Raw genomic sequence first — 24,874 nt, 5'->3', positions numbered from 1 at the left:
AAGGCACAACATCTGTTGTGGAGGCCATGGAACCTAGCAACTGGAGATAGTCCCAGGCTGTGGGACGTTGGAGGTCCCGAAAACGTTGAACCTGAGCAAGGAGCTATTGGGCCCGCTCCAGACGAAGAGAGCCTGTGCCTACTTTGATGTTGAAATGAGCTCCCAGAAAGTCGAGGGACCAGGATCTCTTCCTTCCTCAGGGCCGCCGCCACCACCATTACCATCACCTTGGTAAAGGTGCGAGGAGCGGTTGCCAAGCTGAATCGCAGGGCCTGGAACTGGGAGTGCTGTCCCAAAATCTTGAAGTGAAGGAAGCGCTGATGCTCCTTCAGGATGGGGAAATGAAGATAAGCCCTCCGTCAAGTCCAAGGACGCCAGGAACTCTCCCCGGTGCAGCGCAGCATTCCCTGAGTGCAGAATTTCCTTCCTGAAGTGTGGTATCTTGAGCATCCTGTTGACCATCTTGAGATCCAGGATCGGCCGGAAAGAGCCTTCTTGCTTGGAGGCTACAAAGTAGACGGAATAATGGTCGTGCCCTTGTTCCGGTAGTGGCACTGGAAGAATGGCTCCCAGATCCAGGAGGCGGCCTAGCGTTTGACATACTGCGCCCTGTTTCCTTAGTCCGCATGGAGAAAAGACAAACCTGTCTGGTCTGAGGTGATTGTGTCTGAGGTGATTGTGACCCACTCCTCGTAGAAGAGCGACAGGCGTCCTCCTATCCGGGGAATCGAAGAGTGGGCCTGCAATGTTTCATTGTGAAGATGTAGTGGCAGTCCCTTGGGCGAGGGTGTCTCGGGCTGATCTTCATCCCCGAAAGGAATGAGACCAGGACTGCGATCTAGACGAGGGAGGCCTGTGGGGCACTGGCTGCAACTGGCGGAAGTGCCATTGTCCTCTGAAATGGTTCCGCACGGAGCTGTACATTCTGGATCTCCGAGGATGATCTTCCGGTAACCGAAGTACCTTATGCTCCCCGAGTGACTTAATAAGTTGTTCCATCTCCTCTCCAAAACAACAACTTATCCTTGAAGGGAAGGGAGTCGAGTTGAGATTAGGAGGAGGAATCCGTAGACCAGGTCCAGAGCCAGAATGGGCGCCGAGCTGAGACTACGGGAAACCATAGACTTGGCCAGCCCCCGGAGAAGATATTACAGCGCGTCCACGCCATATGCTATGACGGCTTCTAGCCTTTCCGCCTGTTGTGCCTCCCCTGGAGGCAGGTCCTGAGTCCCAAGTAGTTGTTGGCCCCACTGGAGTCGTGCATGCTGTATCCGGGAGCTACAAACAGCAGCCCAAACTCCCAAGGCGGACGCCTCAAACACTCTCTTCAAATACACCTCAAGTTTGTGGTCCTGCAGGAGGAGCTGGAGGAAAGAGGACTTTTACCTGTGTGAATTCAGCGGAGGTGAGGGTAGCCCGGCCCCGAGGCTATCGCGGTGAGGCTCCCTGGCCCCGTCGACACTGCTAGCCCCGCCTACCTGTGACATCATCGAGGCGAGTCGCTGAGGCCCATAAAATCGGCCCAATTGCGGCGCTTGGTCGCCGCAAGCGCTTGTCCTAAGGCACGCGTTCCCAAGGGGCGCGCGGCTTAGTGCGGCTTTGTTGGGATTTGGAGGATTTGGACAGAGCTATTTTTCCTCCACAATTTAAGTAATCCTCTATATTACTCCATCTCCTTCAGTAAGGAGTCAAGACTTGTAATTTTACATAACGTGGGTGCCTTTTAGGTTCTGTTTTGTTTTGATAAAGCTATGCCCCATTCTGTAAGGAAAAGAAGAGCCAAGGAAAGAGTAGAGCCTGGTACCACACTTGGTGTCTCTATAAAAGGCCCTGTGGACACCCATGTGCAACGTACGCCCCGATCGGATGTGGCGCAGGTGGTAGGGACCCCTGAATTAGTTTTTGAGGTCTCTCCAAGGGACCTATCAATATCTTTATCCCCGATCCAAAGGGAACCACCTGTAAATCCGGCTATATCCAGAGCCCATGGCATTTCGGGGGGAGATCTATCTGTGGAAGTCGCAGAAATGGGATCTCCCCTTCCAGGTCCAAAATGCCTGGATTTGTCTGAAATAGAAGACTGGACGGAAGTCCTTTCAGGACAGACCACCTCACTGAAATTGGTGCATTTCATTTTTTTTCATTTCATTTATTAAAATTTATTGATCGCCTACCACAAAGAGGCCTAGGCGATTTACAGCATTAACATACATAATTAAAACATAAAAATAATAAATACAATACCACACAAATTACATATATTTCACATAGACAAAAATAACCAGTCTCATATAGACAAAGTAAATAATCAATCACCCACAATATGTGGAATCAATAAAGTTGGACGATTCTGCTTATTTGCCTAAAATAGTTGTTCCACAGATAATTAAGCCTAAAGTTGTTACATTGGATGTAATAATGGAAGCTATAGTGAGTTTGCAAAACTCTGTTGTAGCTCAAGTTAATCCAATTGTAGAAAAAGTGAATAAATTACAGGAGAATATGTTTAATATGGAAATAAAAGATTTAGAGAAAATTAAAGAAGATTTAAATAGATCAAAGTTGATACAAGAAGCAATGATAAAAGAAAATCTTCGTTTTGCATACAAAATTGCAGAATTTAGAAAACGCTAATAGAAAAATCTTCGTTTTGTTAATTTTCCGATGATATCACATATATCACCTAAAGAAATGTTCAAGAGGTATTTACTTGAAATTTTTAAAATAACAGAAAATACAATACCACCATTAGCTAAGATTTATTACATCCCAATGTATAAAAAGGGAGAACAACATGAAGAGCAAGCAGGAACACAGGTTATGGATAAGTTAGAAACTAATTTGGATGTATCTAAAATCTTGGAAACATCTGATAGTGATTTGATTTCGTCTTTTTTTTAAACATAGGATGGAGACATTTCTGACATTATCTATTAGAGTATATCCAGACTTTTCTAAATTAACACAAAAAAGGAGGAGACAATTTCTTTTAGTTAAGACGAAGGTTCTCCAGATTGGGGCAACCTTCTGTCTTAAATATCCATGTAAATGTTGTATAGGTCACAAGAGTAAGTCTTATGTGTTTTATACTCCCTCTCAATTATCGATTTTCCTGAGTCATAAAACAAAAGTGGGGGGTTCCGAAGTTGGAGATCCTGTAGATTCCATAAAAACAGTGAGCCCTATTGAATTATAATAGTACGTTGATGTTTGTATAAATGTATTGATGATAGATAATTCCAAAATTGAAACTTTTGTTTAAATTGACTCCTTATAAATTGAGGACTATAAATAGCATTGTGGTTAAAGTTTCCTGGTAGCATTTTGACAATTTGAATTTATTTTCTGTACTAAATGCTTTTCTTAATCAAGAAAAATTCTTGTGTTGATAATGTAAAATTGAATAAATATTAAAGAAAAAAAAAAGAAAAAAAAAGTTTGCGGTCCTGCAAATCCCTGAGGGCTGCTCCTCCAGTCACAGGAATAGGTGTCCTAGCCGTGACTGCTGATACCGACACACCCACCTTCGGTATCTTAAGTATTTCCAGGGACTCCTCAGTTTCAGGGACTCCTCGGGGAGTGGATACAGTTTGTCCATCACTCTGCCAGCCCTCAGAGAGGCCTCCGGAGTCTCCCACCCCCTGGACAACAATTGGAGGAGCATAGGATGAAAAGGAAAGTCTTCGAAGGTGGCTTGAGCCCTATAGGACGGGATCCCCTCTCTTCGATGCAGTGCTGGCGGCAGGAGCCTCCTGGGGGGCCTCAATATCTAATCCAGCCAGAACATGTGAGATAAGCGGAACCATCTCATCGCTTTGGAAAAGGCATAGAACCTAAAGAACGTCCCCTTCGACTTGCGCCGAGGGCGTCGGGTCATTTAGATCAGGGTCCACTGCAGGTTCTGTCGGGGGTGGAGGGTCAAGAACGGTTGGATGGGCAACCGGCTGAACCCTAGAGAGGATCCCGAAGGGGCCACTGGAACGGCAGGGCCAGAAATACTGGTGCTGTACTGGGCCGTGACGGTACCGATCCCCGAGGCCCCCCTGCTATGTCCGGGAGTTCCCCCAGACTGACCACTTTAGGAGGAGGGGGAGCCAAAACTGTATCCTGGTGCTGGCTGAGCCTTGCCAAATAAGCCCCATGCATCAGCAGAATAAATTCTGTGGAAAAAGGCTCCAGGGGAGGGATGGCCGGAGGGGGGGGGGGGGGTCCGGAGGGTCCTCTGAGGGCGGCTCTGCATCGGGGAGGTGCGCCGGAAAGAGAACCAGAGGGGAATGAGGTCTGTCTGGGTCTGAATCCCCGGGAGGCAGTGCTGGAGCAGCAAGTAGTGGATCCAAGATGGCCGCCATTCCCGCATTGGACAGGAATGGGGCTGACCTCCTCAAAGCCTGGCGCGCATTTGCGCGCGAACCAGACTGCCCTCTGGGGCTCGATGTGCCCTCCCCGCTGGGGAGGCACCGAGCACACAGGCCTTCCCGGGAGAGCCGCGATCCGGGCTCCTCGCAGGCGCTGCATCGCGTCAGCCGCTGCTTGGAGGCAAGTAAAGAAGAGCTTGGAACCCAGACCTCCGAAAACCTTCGATAGCAGGAAAGAAATCAAAGTCCTGCACTGCCTGCCTAACTTTAACGACCCGTTCTGTTTTTTTGGGTTTTTTTTTCAAGCTAGAGGGATGTCGCATCTCTGAAGCTTAGGGGCTGCCCTGAGGAAAAATAACCTTGCCCTGAGGAAAAATAACCCATGCTATAATTACACAATGTTGGGTTCCATATTAGGTGCTACAACCCAAGAAAGAGATCTATTTTATTTATTTATTTATTTATTTATTTAAATGCTTTTAAAATATACCGACATTCATAGGACATATCATGCCGGTTCACAATCAACATTGTAAAGGAGGAAGAGGAAATTACAAATAACAGGGAGGGGGGAGGTGGAGCAGTGAAGGAAAAAGGAGAGGATGGGGGTCAGGTGACAGTAAGCGCAGAAGTTGCGGGAAGGAGAAAGGTAGTGAAGTGCTAGGGGAGAGAGAAATTGATAGGAACTGTGTTAAAAAAAAAAAAAAAAAAAAGAGAATAAAAAATTAACAAATTTACAAAATCAGGAATTCCCTAGGATGCATCAACGGATTAGAAGGGGTAAGGGAATTGGAAGTGGCAGTGGAGGGGGTTTAGGTCTGATTGGAGTCAGGGTATGCTTGTAAGAAAAGCCAGGTTTTGATGCGTCATAGTGGATAACACATTGAAATCGTCGGTGCAGTGTGCTGCGGCAGTCAAAAAAGCAAACAGAATGTTGGGAATTATTAGAAAAGGAATGATGAATAAAACGGAAAATGTCATAATGCCTCTGTATCGCTCCATGGTGAGACCGCACCTTGAATACTGTGTACAATTCTGGTCGCTGCATCTCAAAAAAGATATAATTGCGATGGAGAAGGTACAGAGAAGGGCTACCAAAATGATAAGGGGAATGGAACAACTCCCCTATGAGGAAAGAATAAAGAGGTTAGGACTTTTCAGCTTGGAGAAGAGACGACTGAGGGGGGATATGATAGAGGTGTTTAAAATCATGAGAGGTCTAGAACGGGTAGATGTGAATCGGTTATTTACTCTTTCGGATAGTAGAAAGACTAGGGGGCACTCCATGAAGTTAGCATGGGGCACATTTAAAACTAATCGGAGAAAGTTCTTTTTTACTCAACGCACAATTAAACTCTGGAATTTGTTGCCAGAGAATGTGGTTCATGCAGTTAGTATAGCTGTGTTTAAAAAAGGATTGGATAAGTTCTTGGAGGAGAAGTCCATTACCTGCTATTAAGTTCACTTAGAGAATAGCCACTGCCATTAGCAATGGTTACATGGAATAGACTTAGTTTTTGGGTACTTGCCAGGTTCTTATGGCCTGGATTGGCCACTGTTGGAAACAGGATGCTGGGCTTGATGGACCCTTGGTCTGACCCAGTATGGCATTTTCTTATGTTCTTATGAAACGACATCTCCGGGCAGCGGGTCGATATCGGGGGGGAGAGGTTGGACCACCAACTTCACCCCTAAAGGCAGCAAATGACAGCCCTGTAAAAGGAAAGTTAACAAACTTACCCCCAAAACGATACAACAATAAATACAAAAGATGACAGGTCTGTCACTGAATGAAAGCTCTGCCTGCAAGCCTGCAGCAGGACAGCCCATAGAAAGTAGAGCAAAGCTACAAAGAAAAGCCTTTGCCTTTCTTTCTTTTTTTTTTTAATAAGATCCATCCAAGTAAAAAGTGTTAACAAGAAAACAGGAGAAATAAATCAACAAAGACTATTCTCACAGAAAGAAAATGGGAGAACCGAAGGTGCAACCCGAATCTGCTGGAGTCAGAGAAATACTGAAGGTTTACAGAGGGCGCACCAGTCATGAGGGACTGCCCTCTCAGTTTTTGCTCTGACTCCATCTGCTGGAAGGGGGACATAACCCACGGTCTGGACTGATCCTGGTACTTACAGGGAATCCCCTTTTCACCTGGAATTTCTATCCATAAAGGTTCAACATTGCATTTAGAATCTTGCAGAACTTTTATCCTGTTTGACTCAATGCCCTCTTTAATATATAGTGCCATCTCTTCACCAATTTGATCCATCCTATCATTTCAATATAATTTGTACCTTGGTATCACAGTGTCCCATTGATTATCTTCCTTCTACCAAGTCTCTGTGATACCAGTTATATCTTCCTGTTCATCCAGTGCTATATACACTTATATTTTCCAGTGGGATCAGTAACAACTGGGAAAACAACAAAATGTAAGATCCAGAGAAGACTGTTAAAGAACAGTTATAAAATATTGGATTTTCAATGCAAATTAGCGGTTTTGCATATACTTGTATATTTCTGGCAATTTATGTGCCACAGACTTTCAAAATCTCTGCTGCAGAATTTTCTACTCCTTGCTACAGAACCTACCTCCAAGTTGCCACTGGAGACTGTGCCTATAATGTTGGTTCTCTGATGATAAGCTGCCTCAGTGGGGAGTGCACAAACCTTTTAAAAGTTGTTCTTTATATCCTACCTTTGCTAAAAGTTGAATGGCTGTGAGCCTGTGGCTGCACAGCTGCTCCATTTCACATGCTCAGAAGCTTTTATGCAGTAAGTCCTGGCTGATGAATCACACATGGTCCATGTGTTTCCATTGAGTTGTTAGCATTACAAGTAAACAGTTTTTTTTTTTTAACTTTAATTCTAACCTCTAGTTTTCCTTTAATATTTGTTGAAAGGCAAAGCCTGAAGCACCAGGCCCTGCTGGAGAGCCAGCTCCGGCACAGTGACATCATCGCTAGGCTTTGTGATGACATCTTGTGTTCCTTCTTCTCCTGCTTACAGCTTGCAGAGCAGATGATGCGGTCAGCGACACAGGTGAGTCTGGCACTAAAATTCCTCTTCCTGCTCCTCCTGAGTGGTCGGGTGGGGGGAGGGGGGTCACTGTGTTGAGCTGTTCAGCGAGAAGGCTGGACTCTTTCCCATACTTTGTGCCTCCTGCTTGAGTCGTGGGAGCTTGGAGGTGCTGCTGCTGATAAAAGACATGGACCTGCAACCTCCCTAAGCCGTTCAACATTTACCCTGTATGTTTTTTTGGTGACAACATGGAGAATGAAAGTGAGATCTTTGGGTTGACGTCGTGCTCTGATTTCAGCTCAGATCTGCTTCATTTGCTAGTTAGAAAGACTGTGTCCAAAATGGTTTCTACAGTGTGTGAGATCAGAACTCTAAATCAAGCATTTGCTATCTGATATCATCACTAACTTGGCTACGGCAGAAATTGTTTATACTCTGTTGTCTCCTCAATTATTGTTTTTTATCTTTGCCGCTAGCCTGGTTGCGCTTAATGACCCTTGGTTCCCCCATTTTCCTTATACTTGAGCCTAAGGGGTTATTTTGTCTATTTTTATAAGAGGATTCTCTTCTCTTATCTTCTTTTATTTTTTTTCTCCTGTATGACTGTATTTCATTGACATGCTTGTTTTGCTGTCTTATATTGTTATAATTAAATAAAAAAAATGTAAGGGCTTTCTCTGGTTCTTTTTGATTAGGAGAACACAGAACATCGGTTGTTCCAGAGAACAGTCAAATTATGCCGCTTCTTTGCTAATTCTCTGGTACATTACACTAAGGTAAGCTCTGTCCTTTTCTCAGAGCATCTGATCAGCTTATAATATACCAGCCAAAGTATTCTATTGTCCTGAATATTTTACGATAATTGCACGTATTAATCTCCGCTAGGGTAAGACCAAAAAATCACAATCTTAAATCCTAATAAAATCTCACCCTGTGATGTATTTATCAACTTTAACTTTTTTTGAAGAAATTTTTAAAGAAATTTTTGAAAAAATGATTTTGAGAAAAACAATTTTGAAAAAAATTTTTTTTTAATTTTCAATTTTCTTGAAATTACCCAAGAACTCTTGTACAGAAAACTCTTGTACAGAAAAATAAGATGTTGATACAGAAACATAATTAATGTTCGTAAACTTAAGTAATAGTCTTGCGGCAATTTACCATATACAACATCAACAATTATAGGAATTATGGGGGCAGAATTTGAGCATATAATAAGAAAATCATAATCGTTAAAGAAAATAAGGCTAAACATCTAGCAGTGCTACAACCATAACTTCACTTTAAGCCGATACTATAGTTTGAGCTACTTGGGAGTGAGCCCTCAAGAAAGCTCTGAGCTGTTCAGGCTCATAATATACATATTGATTATTTTGATACTTGACAGAGCATTTGCAAGGATATTTTAGAATATATGTCACCCCTAGCTTAAGAACCTCCGGTCTCATCGTAAGAAATTATTTACGCCTTACCTGTGTGACCTTAATCACATCAGGGTACATCCATATAGGACGGCCATAAAAAGATAATTTTCTATTCTTAAGAAACAACCTAAGAACATGATTCCGTTCTGATAGAAAAGCAAAGGTTATAAGTAAAGGTTTCCTTGTATTTATTTCTGTCCCATTGGAAGTTTCTAAGAAATTTGTCAGATTCTAAGATGGATGATGGCGACATTTAATTAGTGGACATTGTGACATGGTTAAGAGGGTTTATTGAATGATATATATAAACATCTTTTTACATAAATAATAAAAAAAGTTTTATAAAAAATTGTTGAATAAAATAGAGAGTGGGAAGTTGATGATTATAATATAAGAAAATTGAAGCAAGGCTGTGGAGGCATGCATCAAAATTTATGAAACTTACCCCATCCTGCAAAAAAAATTTTTCAAAATTGTTTTTTTCAAAATCATTTTTTCAAAACTTTCTTCAAAACTTTCTTCAAAAAAAGTTAAAGTTGATAAATACATCACAGGGTGAGATTTTATTAGGATTTAAGATACTGAATATTTTATGGACATAGTTTGTATCAATACTTACTTCCATAGAACTGAACGTTACAGATTTGTACAGTTTTTAAAGTGAAGCATGTATTTGATGTGTATGATGAAGAATGTGGGCAAGAAATAAGGAGTTCTTGTGGCTGGCAACACAGGATCTGGTTAGGATGAACAAGCAACTGGATATAGTGAGGGCTTCTTTCTTTTCTCATTTGAATGTTTTTTATGCTTTTTTTTTTAATGAGTACTTCTTATTGATAACTAAAAATCCACTTAGCATGGTTGCACCAATACAAGTGAAATACAAATGTTTTAAAATAATTAAAATGTTTCCTAACAGGAGTTCATGCCTTTCCTATCTGATTCGTGCTGCAGATTACATCAATTATATCTTCAAATACACAGGTATTTTACGTATTTATTTATGTGTTAAACCGTACAAATCCCAGATTAACCTAAATGCCTGGCATCCAAAGATCAGTTTGAATGGGGAATTGAAGCTTTGGTAATGACATTAGTACATTAATGCACCTGTATTAACAAATGTCCTCTACATAGCTCTGGGCTTGGGCAGGGGTTGATTCTGTCTCCTCCCGAAAGGAAATCAGCTCAGAAGAGTCCTCCTCCTCTTTTGGACTGCAGACCTATTTCCCAGGGGAATCTGATTCTAACTTAGCATGGGCCTGCAACTTGTCTATAGCACCCATGGACTGTGAATCCTGAACCGGGGAGGCTTGCACAGACTCATCTCCCTTAAGCCAAGCACGATTCTCAGAACCCTCCCCAAATAAACAGTCGCCTGGTTGGGGATCCTAATTAGGAGGATAAACCCTCTGAATTTGAGCAGGGGGCTTTCTTTTCTGGAAAGGTCTGTGCTGTGACAGGCTACGGGGTCTCTGGCAGTGGGGTATACCCGTAAGCCACAGACAAATTAGGATATAATGAGGTGGCTACAGGGGCTGAGGGACTGATTCCAGCAGAGCCCTGTGAATCATAGGGTAAGGGGCTAAGTATCCCAAGTTCTTGCTGCAGCAGCTTGGCTCCATTCTGCACTATTGAAGGGGCTTGGTACTTAACCTCACTCTGTACTATATCCCATAACCCTAAAATCTGCAAATGCTTGTCATGAGATTTACCCTGTTTATGCTCATTAAGAAAGCTGGGCAATCCAGCAAGAACAGAGCTAGCAAGGGAACCCTTTTCTGGCCAGTTCACTTGGTAGCTTTAAACCATTTCTTACAAAATTCCTGTATAAGTTTCTTATTCAGAGGAAATACAGCGCAAACTAAATCTATAGGCAGCTTAGCATTAGGTTCAGACATGATCAGATTTCGGTATATGCACAAAAGACAATTAAAACAAAATGGGCATCTCCACAGCAAAATAAATCAATAGCACTCCCTTATCTACAAGTAACTAAATAAAACGTATACTCATAAAGAAGTAGAAAGAAAAGAAATTATACTTACAATCTTCGATAGTATGGAGCTTCATACGGAATTAGGATTTATCACACCTACCTCTTGGACGCTTGCACTTCCGATCTATCTCAAACAGGGAATCCAGGAATCCAGGGTCCTTTACTACCTCTCGGACGCCTCAGCACTTCCCGGCTGTCTCAGTTGGGCTATTCCAAGGTCCTTCCATCCTGTGGAGAAAACAACTTTTGCAGCCCTCCAGGCCATGCCTGGGGATCACGTCGGAGTCACCAAAACGTATGGTTCTTGCCCCTCTATGCTAGACACGAGACTCAGAAAATTTAGAAATTTAGTAAAATGTTTATTATGGTAAATAAATGACTGGCCAATCACAATATAAATGTTTGGGAAGGATCAGTAAGGAACACTGAACATCTTGTGATTCCTCCTTCCCCATGTCACAATCTTACAAGGCTTACGTATATACATTTTTCCTAGTTACGTTTATCAAGTATTAGTCATTTCTAAATGTGTCACTTTGACCTGGCTTCCTTTCCCTAGACCACCTGCACCCCAACATCTGTTCTCTTTCTTCCTTTCTCTCGGGTCCAGTTTTCCATTCTATTTTCATCTCCCCACAGTATTTTGTAGGAAGACATAGATCATCTCTTATCAGTCTCTGTATGTCTTTGTAGTTGGTTCTCATAAAGCCCAGACACACATGTCCTGCGAGATATCCTTCACTTCTCACTGACTTAGGCCCACATCCTGTAGTTGTAATTAGCTGCTTTCCTTACAGCAAACAGCACAGCACGTATTTGACATGTGCTGGCACAGGTTTAGCAAGGCCTAGTACTGCAGTCCAGCCGTCAGAATTATACAGTTAATGCAGTGATGGGTCATGTGATTCGCTCTTAATTCCCTGCTTGATTTATGGGTAAACTTGCATTCATGCTGCCTGTTTGCTCATAAGTTTACCTGGTCTTAGTGGAGGTGTTGCTTTGGGCAGGGTTGGGGAGTGGTTTGGACCTAAGCACATTTGTATTTTTCATAGTTTGTGCATAAAATTTCCCTAAAAGTTTCCACGCGCATAATAGCAGATGTAATAGTATGTGGATAAATGTGGTGGGATAATTTTCAAAGTGGACTTATAGCGCATAATTCTTCTTTGAAAATTGTTATGACTTGTGCACATTTTTGCCTTCTAATTTAAGCAGGCTGTTATAATATCACCCCCTTTGTGGTCACTGACACCTGTACAGTAGCATAGCTGTGTATATCTGGCTTCGTGGATAAGGAACAGGAAAAGCTTACAGGCGTATCATGCTTGGGAATAACTTTTTCGCAGAGTGGTAAAGGAGATTGGTCTGATGGTCCTTAATGAGGTCACATTCTCCAGACTTTGTGCTCCACTCTGTTCTTTGGCAGCTCCAGAATGAATTTAAGAGGGAGCAGCCTTTTTTTCATTACAAGTGTCATCTTTCCCTATAAAACAGGTCTGGGCACCATTATTTCATGTCTAAATTGGAGAGAATTGCTTTGTGTTTTGGACTACAAGGGTGCATACACTCACATTAAGTTACTTCCTGTGACTGGGATGTATTGTGCTTTACCTTTTTTTCTACCTTCAGCTCCATGAGTATTCACCAAATGCTTAGTTGTTTGAAAACCAACTCTATGCCAATGCAGTACCTCAATAGACAAGGTCCTAATGTTTGCTCACCATATATTGCACTTTACCAAATTTTTAATATATACTATTTCTTTATTTGTATTTTTTTCTTCAATATTACAAATGTCCTTAACTAATAGCCCTATATAGTGACCACTTATACAAAATTGATTAAAAAAAACCCCCAACATTCATTCATCCGGATTCAAATCACACCTCATTCATACTCACCCCCACCCCTTAAAAATACAGCACAATACTTCAAATCCCAGGTGTATTCAGAAAACCATTCTTATCCTATTTGCATGCCACACACTTAATAACAAAATTGTGAACTGTGGAAATGCCCTGACCCCTTGTTGTAAATGAAAAATTTCCTAGTTTTTATACGGGACTAATATTGCATCTTTTGTAGATTTCACAAAAATGTCCACTTTTCATATATTACTTTCTCAGACCAAAGCCATATATGGATCATATTTCTTCTTTTGCAGATTTCAAATGGAGTCCATTTTCATGAGCCACTTCATTTGATATTCTTCTCTAATCGATATCACAGACAAAGTCCAATTTTCATTTATCTGTGTAGAAATAATAATACTTCTTTTCAAATGGAATCCATTTTCCTTTTCAACTTCCTTTGACAATAACCACAGCTGTCTTAAAGCATGCCTGATGCCATGGCGTTTCGGCGGCTCCTTGCCACCTGCACCAGGGGACAGTTCACAGTCATACTCCGATGTTACCAATGAAAACCCATTCCAAGGAGTATCTCAACAGCCCTTATGACTCAATTTCATCAGCGGGAATATTCTGTGAACACATTGTCAAATAACTTAACATCCATGACTAACACACCTGATGAATACTAAGATCTCAAAATAAAGGATTACTGACTGTCCCCACAATAAAGAGCACATACCTGACGAATGTAAGAACATAAGAACATGCCATACTGGGTCAGACCAAGGGTCCATTAAGCCCAGCATCCTGTCTCCAACAGTGGCCAAACCAGGCCATAAGAACCTGGCAAGTACCCCAAAACTAAGTCTATTCCATGTTACTGTTGCTAGTAATAGCAGTGGCTATTTTCTAAGTCAGTTAATAGCAGGTAATGGACTTCTCCTCCAAGAACTTACCCAATCCTCTTTTAAACACAGCTATACTAATTGCACTAACCACATCCTCTGGCAACAAATTCCAGAGTTTAATTGTGCGTTGAATAAAAAAGAACTTTCTCCGATTAGTTTTAAATGTGCCAAAAGCTAACTTCATGGAGTGCCCCCTAGTCTTTCTATTATCTGAAAGAGTAAATAACCGATTCACATCTGCCCGTTCTAGACCTCTCATGATTTTAAACACCTCTATTATATTCCCCCCTCAGCCATCTCTTCTCCAAGCTGAAAAGTCCTAACCTCTTTAGTCTTTCCTCATAGGGGAGCTGTTCCATTCCCCTTATCATTTTGGTAGCCCTTCTCTGTACCTTCTCCATCGCAATTATATCTTTTTTGAGATGCGGCGACCAGAATTGTACACAGTATTCAGGGTGCGGTCTCACACCATGGAGCGATATAGAGGCATTATGACATTTTCCGTTTTATTCACCATTCCCTTTCTAATAATTCCCAACATTCTGTTTGCTTTTTTTGACTGCCGCAGCATACTGAACAGACGATTTCAATCTGTTATCCATTATGACGCCTAGATCTCTTTCTTGGGTTGTAGCACCCAATATGGAACCCAACATTGTGTAACTATAGCATGGGTTATTTTTCCCTATATGCATCACCTTGCACTTGTCCACATTAAATTTCATCTGCCATTTTGATGCCCAATTTTCCAGTCTCACAAGGTCTTCCTGCAATTTATCACAATCTGCTTGTGATTTAACTACTCTGAACAATTTTGTATCGTCTGCAAATTTGATTATCTCACTCGTCGTATTTCTTTCCTGATCATTTATAAATATATTGAAAAGTAAGGGTCCCAAAACAGATCCCTGAGGCCCTCCACTGCCCACTCCCTTCCACTGAGAAAATTGTCCATTTAATCCTACTCTCTGTTTCCTATCTTTTAGCCAGTTTGCAATCCACGAAAGGACATCGCCACCTATCCCATGACTTTTTACTTTTCCTAGAAGCCTCTCATGAGGAACTTTGTCAAACGCCTTCTGAAAATCCAAGTATACTATATCTACCGGTTCACCTTTATCCAAAAAAAGTTTATCAAAAAAAGTGAAGCAGATTTGTGAGGCAAGTCTTGCCTTGGGTAAAGCCATGCTGACTTTGTTCCATTAAACCATGTCTTTCTATATGTTCTGTGATTTTGATGTTTAGAACACTTTCCACTATTTTTCCTGGCACTGAAGTCAGGCTAACCAGTCTGTAGTTTCCCGGATCGCCCCTGGAGCCCTTTTTAAATATTGGGGTTACATTAGCTATCCTCCAGTCTTCAGGTACAATGGATGATTTTACTAATAGGTCTGAAATTTCATTTTTTTAGTTCCTTCAAAACTCTGGAGTGTATACCATCCGGTCCAGGTGATTTACTACTCTTCAGTTTGTCAATCAGGTCTACCACATCTTCTAGGTTCACCGTGATTTGATTCAGTCCATCTGAATCATTACCCATGAAAACTTTCTCCAGTACGGGTACCTCCCCAACATCCTCTTCAGTAAACACCGAAGCAAAGAAATCATTTAATCTTTCCGCGATGGTATTATCTTCTCTAAGTGCCCCTTTAACCCCTCGATCATCTAGCGGTCCAACTGACTCCCTCACAGGCTTTCTGCTTCGGATATATTTTTAAAAGTTTTTACTGTGAGTTTTTGCCTCTACGGCCATCTTCTTTTCAAATTCTCTCTTAGCCTGTCTTATCAATGTCTTACATTTAACTTGCCAACATTTATGCATTTTCCTATTTTCTTCTGTTGGATCATTCATGGATCATTCGTGGATCCAACATTCGTGTATTTTCCATAGCGGGTCCAAAAGTTTGGAATTCCCTACCTAAGATGCTACGTTTCATACCAGACAGAGATTTAAATGTGAACTAAAAATATGGCTATTCAAAAATGCTTATAACCTAACTTAGAAACATTAGAATGGAGAGAGCTACAATAAGAAGAAGGTCAAGAGACCTAATGGAAGCATGAGGAATAAACTTATCGAGAGAGAGAATGTAAGAATCAATATAATGTACTGATTAAAATGTGAAAGTTGTTATGGTAATTTTATTGTCTGTAACCATTGCCTATGACCCATGGAACATTTCATTTGATATATGTTAATGCCTGTTATGAATACTACCTCTGTAACCCATCTTTATTTGTTGATTTATAGCTAAGACTGTTACTTTTGTAAACCGTTGTTATCTATACATGGAACAAAGGTATACTACCGTATATATAAAATATCTATCTATCTATACTAAAGAAAAGGAAATTATCAGGCAAGTAGTAATTTCTCATTACTGTAGATATATGTAGGGAGTACAAGAGAATGTCTACTTATTGTTTGTGTTGTCTGCAACTATTATACTATATGTATCTCTCTTTTCAGCAAATGTCCTCCAAGTCCATACGCACCAACTATTTCTCAGGTGCACAAGGATGAGTTGTCCTGCGTTTTTCTAGTTGCTCTGGATCCCCTCATTCGCCAGCTTCTTTCCTTCAGGCCTTTCATGGAGCTCATTTTAAGTGAAACATTAGGTAAGTCCAAAAATATTTCCTTAAAATCTGGATAAGAAAGTTCTTTTTTTTTTTTGGTTTTATATTTTTATTGGTGAAGATTAATGAAAAACAGAAATATTTCAAAAATATCGGTTTGAATACAGAATTTAAATTTCACCACAGTTTTACATTTGATTGCCCCTCCGCATGACCCTCCCTCTCCAGCATCTGCAGCCCCACATGAGCCTTACCAAATACCTATCACAGCAATTACATCAACAACATCCTAAGGTTGTGAATATGATGCCTGTGGTCATTTTCAAAGCCTAAAGATAAACAATCGTTCTTCCCCACCCTAAGAGAGAAATATGTGCTGAGAGGGCTATAGGATAAGAAAGTTCTGGATATGCTAGTAAGTCATGTGTGTTGAAATGAACAGATGAGACTGGCAGAAAACTTTTCTTTTTAGCAAACAAAAATTAAAAAAAAAATGATTTAACTAGCAGCAAAATGCAAATGCATCCTGCTTGCTTCCATCTAAATGGAAAGGAGTTATTCCTTGTTCAGGAAAAAATAATAGTGCTGGAAGGGATCTCTCTAGGATTTCACCCAGCCTCCAGGCAGCATCCATTATACCTAGGTTACCATATCGGAAGCTGGGTTGAATGTTTGCCCGTTTGCTTCTGTTCCTTTGGAAAGTGTAAGGAGTTTCTTTAGCCCTTCTTTGTGGGTCACATCAGGTCTAGTGCTCATTCTGCAGTTCTGCGGTAGCATTGCCACAGAAATGAGCATATTAAGCAGTGCTCTTCTTCCCTCACATTGAAAGATACTTGCAGCCAGGATTCTTCTATTCTCTCATTCTCATATGTTTTATGTCTACCCTCTGATGCTTCTGACTGAGCAATGTGGTGGTTCCTTTGCGTTATTGTGGGAGTGGAGGAGTAGCCCAGTGGTTAGAGCAGCTGGCTTTGAACCAGGGAGACCAGGATTAAAATCCCAATACCGCTTCTTATGACCTTGGGCAAGTCACTTTACCCTCCATTGCCTCAGGTACAAACTTAGATTGTGAGCCCTCTGGGGACAGAGAAATAACTACAGTACCTGAATGTAATCCGCTTTGAAGTGCCGAAAAGCGGAATATAAAAATCTAATAAATACATAAATATTCAGCATACAGTGGTCATTCCAGGCTGCAGGATCCCAGGATTCCTGTGGCCTGTCTCATGTATGATGCAGTATTCTCTGCTCTACTGGGACACTGCAGTGCACCTACACTCTCAAATCCCTGATTCCCCAATCTGGCAGTCATGCTGTTCTCACAGTCCCCACCCACCCATCATAGTCTTTTGCTCTCTACTGGTTGCAGTGCAAGGTGTATGCCAGTTTTCAGGACCTATGGGCAGGGTGAAGGAGAGGGAGGGATAATGGAGAAGGGACCATAATTGAAGGGCGTGAGATAGGGGAAGGTGTAAAAGTGGAAAAGATGGAAGTCAAATGTGCTAGGGCATAAAATTGGAAGATCCTAAGTGAGTAAGAAAGAACTGGGGGAAATGGGGGACACAGGGTTGAGGAAAACAAAGATAAACACAATAAGGAAAGGGAGGAACAAAAATCAAGAAAAGAGAAACTAAAGAGACAACGAAACAGAAGAGAATCAAATGCAAACAAGACAACAAAGGGGAGAAACATTATTTTGTTAATATTATTGACCTTCCTTTTTTGTTGCCATTTATTAAACTTGACCTTTAATTTTTCAAACTTGTTCTCTGTGTTTTACTCTCACATTAACGTTGCTCATCTTGAGAAAAAGTCAAAATTAAACCTTGTGTTTGTGCTTTGCTGAACTGTTTGTGGGGAGGGGATCTCAATACTGATCCAGCAAAGGGAGTTAAAACATTTACAGCATTGTGTGAAAAAAATTTGTACACCTTTTTCCCTGGTTGTACTGTTTATTTTCGACATAAATGAGCACAAAAGGTCCCCAGAAGAGTAAAATTGATCATTGCATTCTGTTACCGAGCATTGATGATCTTGGTAACCATAAATACAGTGAGATCTTTATGAGATAATAGTGTGACCAGAGGACTCCAGGAAGCTCAGCATATTTGGTACAGAACCTGTTTTTTCCAGCACTTGAGACTTCTAAATTTCCCTTTTAAAAACACATGACTTTAAGTTCCAAATGAATTTGGAATTATTTGTAAGACCAGTACTTTCATGACATGTTCCTTTGGCTCTAGAGGTATCTCCCACTCTGTGAAAGAGCTTTCATTGAGTAAGGGATTTGTGTTTTATTGACTCTCTCCAGATCTTCCATGCGAGCTGCTGCTTCCGCAATGCCTACTCCTGGTTAGCATCATGGACAAACTTCCTTCTATGTCAGAAGATGTTCAGAGTCTGTGGTGCACTGGAACTTGCTTCCCAGAGGAGACTCCCAGGTACTGACAGACTTGAAGGTAGAATTCTTGTAAATAGGACTGACCTTGTTTAGGGTGAAATCTTATATAAAATGAAGATCCAAGGTAAATCTTGTCAGATGAATCTGATCAATTTCTTTGATTGGATGACGAGAGAGTTGGATCAAGGAGAGAGAGCACTAAATGTAGCATACTTGGATTTCAGCAACGGCCTTTGACATGATTCCACACAGAAGACTTATAAATAAATTTTGCACCCTTGGTATATATCCTAGAGTGATTGATTGGATTAGAAACTGGCTGAGTGGGAGGTGACAAAGGGTAGTGGTAAATGGAGTTTTCTATGAGGAGGGGGTTGTTACTAGCAGTGTGCCTCAGGGATCGTTCTTGGACCAGTTCTTTCCAGCATTGTTGTGAGTGACATAAGAGGGGTTGTCGGGAAAGGTTTAACTTTTTGCTGATCATGCCAAAATCTGTAAGAGGGTGAACAGCTAGGAAGGAGTGGAAAACATGAGGGATCTAGCAAAGCTTGAGGAATGGTCTAAAGTCTGGCAGCTAAGATTTAATGCTAAAAAATGCAGGGTAATACATTTCGGATGCAAAAACCCAAGGGAAAGGTACAGTATTGGAAGTGAAAATTTTCTAAGTACAAAGGAAGAGCGGGATCTGGGGGTAATTGATCTGATGATCTTAAGGTGGCCAAACAGTGGATAAAGTGACGATAAAAGCCAGAAAGATGCTTGGCTGCATAGGGAGAGGAATGGTTAGCAGAAAAAGAGAGATGATATTGCCCTTGTATAGGTCCCTAGTGAGACATCACTTGGAATAATGTGTACAATTCTGGAGACTGTACCTTCAAAAGGATATTATTATTATTATTTATTATTTTTACTATACCGGCTTTCATGACATGGATCACATCAAACCGGTTTACATTTAACAAAGTGTACAAGATAAGAGATAACTCAACAACTGTAACAAGAGAATTGAAAGGAGAGTGACAGTTACAATAAAACAGGGAAATAAATAACTGGGAGTTGGAGGTAAGAAGAGGGGATTTAACTTACAGCAACTTATTTACAAAGTTACAAGACTGAGTCCGATTAAATGTGGTTTGAATAGTATGATATGTGGTTTGAATAGAATGATAATGATAACAATGTGAAGGTTATGGCAGGGAATGACAAAGATTGTTATTTGAATCCATTTTTTATAGTGTGATTGAGATGTCAGGAGTAGGTCTCAGTCAGGGATTGGAAAGGCTTTTTTAAAAAGCCACGTTTTCAGCCTTTTTCTAAATGTTGGAAGGCAGGGTTCTTGTCTCAGGTCTGCAGGGATGGAGTTCCATAATGGTGGACCTGCGGTTGAGAATGCTCTGGCACTGAGAGACTTATGATGAATGGTTTTTGCGTGAGGCACCTGAAGAGATTAAACAGGATGGAGCTGGTCTAGAGGATGGCTACTAGAATGGTCAGTGGTCTTTGTTCTAAAGCATATGGGATAGACTTAAAGATCAAACATGTATACCCTAGAGGAATGGTGAAATAGGGGAGATATGATAGAGACATTCAAATATGTCAAAGGTTTCCATGCACAGGAAGTGAGCCTTTTTCAATGGAAAGGAGGCTGTAGAATGAGGGGTCATGCAATGAGGTTGAAAGGGGGTAGACTCAGGAATTATCTTAGGACATATTTATTTACAGAGAGGGTGTTGGATGTGAGGGACTGCCTCCTAGTGGAAGTAGTGGAGACAAAAACAACATTTTAATTCAAGAAAGCTTGGGATAAATACAGGGGATCTCTAAAGAAGCAATGAGAATTATAATGCTAAATTAATTGACCAGATGGGCCATACGGTCTTTTTCTGTCTTCATGTTCCTGTGTTTCTATGAATGGCAAATCCTGGGAAAAGAGAAAGTAATTGTTGTGTTTGTGGCATTGTGGACCCTTGGTCGCTGTGGAGATGACTCCGCCCATGGGGAGGGGCCCCGTGGGGAACCACAGCGATAGGCTGAACTCAGCAGACATAGTATGGATGGAGGGCTTTATTGTACTGCTGTAGATAGATGATGTAGGCAGGAAGGTAAGGCACTGATATCCACGAGGTGCCACTACGTTCAACAAGCTCGGATGTATAATCGCACCCAGATGTTCACGATAGGCGGGAGCCCGCAGTGCAGGTAACGCCGCGGCTGGTGGGTGGAGCTGGAGCACCAGATCATAGAGGTTACTCACAGGAATGTAGGCGTCTTCCTGATGATGAAATGGTGGGACCAAAGGTCCGAGGTGCAGGGTACATAGGCTGATAGGCCATCGAGGAGCGAGTACCTGATAGTCCGATATCCTGAAATGGAGAAAGGAGAGAAAGACCCCCGAGGAGCGGTTGTCTAAGTAGAGGCCCCGAAGGGTAATTGGAAGCGAGAGACCCCCGAGGAGCGGGTGTCTAGAGCTTCTAGAGGAGCGAGGCCATAGGAGCGAAAGCGGCGTCAGAGTAGCTAAACCGAAGTCCTTGCTAACTCAAAGGTGGTAGTGAAGCAGAGGCTTGATATACCCAGAGGTATTGACGTCATGCGGTGGGGCCGCACCTGAGGTTCCCGCCATGACGTGTATTTGAGCATAGGAGATGTGCACGCTCGCGTCCTAGGAGGCCACGGGAGTGAGCATGACGGACTGGAATGCCCATGCTAGGTTGGAGATGCCGAGACACTCGGCACCGGAGGCAGCCATCTTGCCCAAGGAGAGAGAAAAAAGAAGAAAAGAAGGAAGGCAGAGCAGTCGCAGCTGTCTGCGACCGATGGATGCAACAGTAATATTTAAATTAATAGTTCCTGTTCATACCCTAAATCAGTCCAGACTCCTGGGTTTTGCCTCCCTGCCAGCAGATGGAGACAGAGATAAAAAGCTTTACTGACACTGTTACTTAACCTAGCGTATCGCATGCAGTCCCTCAGTATTTCTCTGTCTCCAGCAGATGGTAAAGTTGTAAAACCTACAGTCAGGAGTATATTTAAAAAAATAAGCAGGAAAAGATGAAAGTTTTGAGTCCTCTCAGGGGGGGTTGTTACATTCTTGGTGGGGCCATCCCCCCTGGTTGAGGCAGGTGAGCCTTGGTGACCTTTGGCTAAGGCTCACACATGAACACCATGGGAGTTTCGGACAACTGGGATTCCAGTTCCCTCCTTTCCCCGGAGAGCCTTGTGGAGCCAGCAGTCAGCTCTGCCACATTCAGAGAAATATTCTTTATCTTCTTTGAGGCAGTAAAGTTTTTGAAAAAAAAAAAAGGTCTAACAACTGTGACTGCAGGGGATCTGTGCTCCGGCTGTCTCTCTCGGTGAGCAGGGATTGCACAGCAGGCAAGGCGGCTTCAGATGGTGGCTGGGGTAATCCGGCAAGGTAGACTGCAGCAGCAACTGGAGAACCACGTGATAATTGCACTGGCAAAGGGTCATGCTAAAAGCCATAGAAACATAGAAATGACGGCAGAAGAAGAGCAATCGGCCCATCCAGTCTGCCCAGCAAGCTACACACTTCTTTTTTTCTCCTACGTATCTGTTTCTCTTTGGTTCTATTTCCCTTTCACCCCCACCATTAATGCAGAGAGTAGTGATGGAGCTGCATCCAATGTGGAGAGCCGCATGTGCGGCTCTCTAGTAATCTCTTATGCACCCGCTGTGTCTCTGGGGAAGAGGGCTATTCCAATCTGCTGCCAATCTGCTTCATCCTAACCCCGTTATATGTCTCGGGTTCAAAGCTCTGTCAGGTAGCACTATGTGAGAAAATCTTTAATAAGGAGTTCCCTTAGAGTTCACTCTCTGTCCTTAACACCCCATGTCATATAAATTTAATTCATCATTGCTCCTAAGAAAAAATGTGCTAGTTGAGAACAATAAATATTTAAAAGGACACAGCAACTTAGTAAAATCAAAGTAATCAGTAAGAATATATACTTATTTATTATATATATGAGTAGATTGCTCAAGCCTTTAAAAGATAGATACAGAAGATAAAAGAAATTGCCTCAGGCTGCAACCTGCTGATGCAGTTTGTTTGTGCAGCCATGAGCTTTAGCAGTCATAACACTTTTTAAAAATATTTTATTTATTGAATTTATACAATTCTAACAAAGCATCCACTTTGTGTCAACAATTTTGTATATTACATTGCAAAGAAAGAAACAAAGAAAAACAAAGGCAATTATTTTCCACTTTTTAAAAAAAACAAAACATTACTGTACCTATTAGACCACAAATATGGGGGCGGTCAGCCAGCTATAGGAGAAATTAAAAGAAACAACATAAATAGAAATGACATAGCTTAAATCTGATCTTTCCTAGCGTGTAGCAGATGGACTCAGGATCAATGGGTATAGTGTACTCCTGATTGATTGATTTATTTAAAAATGTTTATATACCGCTTTTACAAACAAAGTTTAGTCAAAACGGTGTACAATATATCATTCAAAAAACTCAAAATATAAAATAAACCTCAATTAAAAATTACAGAAAATATAAAATATAAATAAACAAACTTAAAACAAAACCATAATTATTACAAATGAATAATAATAATACTAATAAGGTGCCCTATGATTAATGTCTGAGACTGACGGATGCAACAACTTCACGTGGAGACCCTCCGGGGGGAGTTGCCATCTTGCCCGCATGGTCATCAGTGCCATTTCCTACCCCTGATCGCAGTATTGTCCGCACAACTGAGCTGTGCACACAGCGGCGAGCCGGGCACACAAACTACTTGTGCGCACAGCGGCGTGCGCCCCTGTGCCTTGCACATTGCGACGCACACAACAGTGCCGGGCGCACAGCGGCACGTTCAATGGTGCCAGGCGCACAAATAAACCTGTGCGCACAGCGGCGCGTGCATCTAGGCCTGCACGCACATCTTCTGCATCTTGCACGCACAATGTCGGCACACCCGGAACGCACAAATAAGCCTCCCAGCGTGCGCACATACGTGCATATTGGTTGCAGTTCCAGGGTTTGTGGCATTGATGCTAGATCTAAATCCATTGGATCCCGTGTTCGGAGGAGTTTAAATGTCTCTTCCCCTCAGGGGGAAGTCCAGGTCCAGTCTTTTGTATGACTTGGTCGGGTCAGTCTGAAATTGAGGGATGGAATTGAAAATCTCGGATTGAGTGATAGGGACCACCAGTGTCAGCCTCTCCAGTTGGAGAGCAGTGTGTCAGTGCCAGACCGCATATGGTTAATGGGAAAAGGAGGAGGCATGTTGGTCTATCAATCAGTTAGAGATGAGAGCAGTGTGCTTAGCCTTGTTTTCCTTTCTGCCACGGGTACAAGATCAGACAGTGCGAGTTCTTTTGGAGAATGTAATGATGTTGGCTTATATGGGTTTTTCAATTATACCAGATAAGTCGGGACATTTAAAGCATGCTTTTTTAAATAATTTTTTGCACATAATATAACAATTTAAAAAGAAAAACGTATGCAGTTCTCACCTATGGTGTATATTGATAAAAACGTTGGATGGTGGAGGTTTGGTTAATGATTATGCATGAAAAGAGTTCACCCATGGGGGTTTAATACTCATATATATATATGAAACCCTTCCTCTGTCTTTCCAAAAATTTCTTTGTTGAATAGTTGGGCTATAGGAGCCATTAGAGACTCCGCAGCCCTCAGTGAAATCATTTGGATCAACACACGACTCATTGTTTTGAGCATATATAAGTGCATTTTGAATGTGAGATAAAAGACATTGATGGGGCATTGATTTGTTGATTTGTTGGCTTATATCAACCGACACGGGGAGACTAAACTGATGGTTTCTCAGGAGGCTCAGTTGTTTGTTCACTGGGCTGAGCAGCACCTAGCAGTTCTGGTAGTATTTCACTTAGCCAGGGGGGACAACATGCAGGCGGATTTTCTCAGCAGGCAAAAGTTGAACCCCGGAGGATGGGAGCTGTCAGAGGAAGCAATGATTCTCATTTGGGCCAGGTGGGGAATGCCTCGCATAGATTTGATGGTGTTGACACAAAATGCCAAGGTGGTGCGCTTTTACAGTCGCATGAAAAAACTCAGAGCAGAAGGAATCAACACTTTGGTGCTCCCGTGGCCACCAGGAATTGTTTTTACGTCTTTCCCTCATGGCAGGGTGCTATGGCGCACAGAGAGACACCTCGTGGCTCCATACTGGCCATATAGGCCATGGTTCAGGGACCTAGTAAACGTTGCAGTAGATGGTCTGTTAAGGGTTGGTCACCTTCTGAGACAGTTGTGCCAAGATCCCATATTTGCGACTCAGGTGGATCTCTTCTGTCTCACAGCTTCATTTTTTAGAAGAAA

General features: G+C 42.0%; 1 protein-coding gene across 4 annotated transcripts in view; it reads left to right on the top strand.

Annotated features, from left to right (window-relative positions):
- C10H1orf112 (chromosome 10 C1orf112 homolog) overlaps positions 1-24,874 on the top strand; it is a 117,631-nt gene that overhangs the window by 36,303 nt on the left and 56,454 nt on the right. For all 4 annotated transcript variants that reach the window (XR_003858971.1, XM_029618401.1, XM_029618403.1 and 1 more), the window contains 5 exons: positions 7,256-7,394; positions 8,069-8,149; positions 9,717-9,781; positions 16,028-16,176; positions 18,446-18,575. Coding sequence is in view for 3 of the 4 variants with exons in the window: in XM_029618401.1 (XP_029474261.1) it covers positions 7,256-7,394; positions 8,069-8,149; positions 9,717-9,781; positions 16,028-16,176; positions 18,446-18,575 (564 nt within the window). In the remaining variant the exon portion in view is untranslated. The remainder of the gene's footprint in view (positions 1-7,255; positions 7,395-8,068; positions 8,150-9,716; positions 9,782-16,027; positions 16,177-18,445; positions 18,576-24,874) is intronic.

This window comes from Rhinatrema bivittatum, chromosome 10 (genome assembly GCF_901001135.1).
Source record: "Rhinatrema bivittatum chromosome 10, aRhiBiv1.1, whole genome shotgun sequence".
In the NCBI taxonomy this organism is placed as follows: domain Eukaryota; kingdom Metazoa; phylum Chordata; class Amphibia; order Gymnophiona; family Rhinatrematidae; genus Rhinatrema; species Rhinatrema bivittatum.
This window is presented reverse-complemented; position numbering and strand designations above follow the sequence as displayed.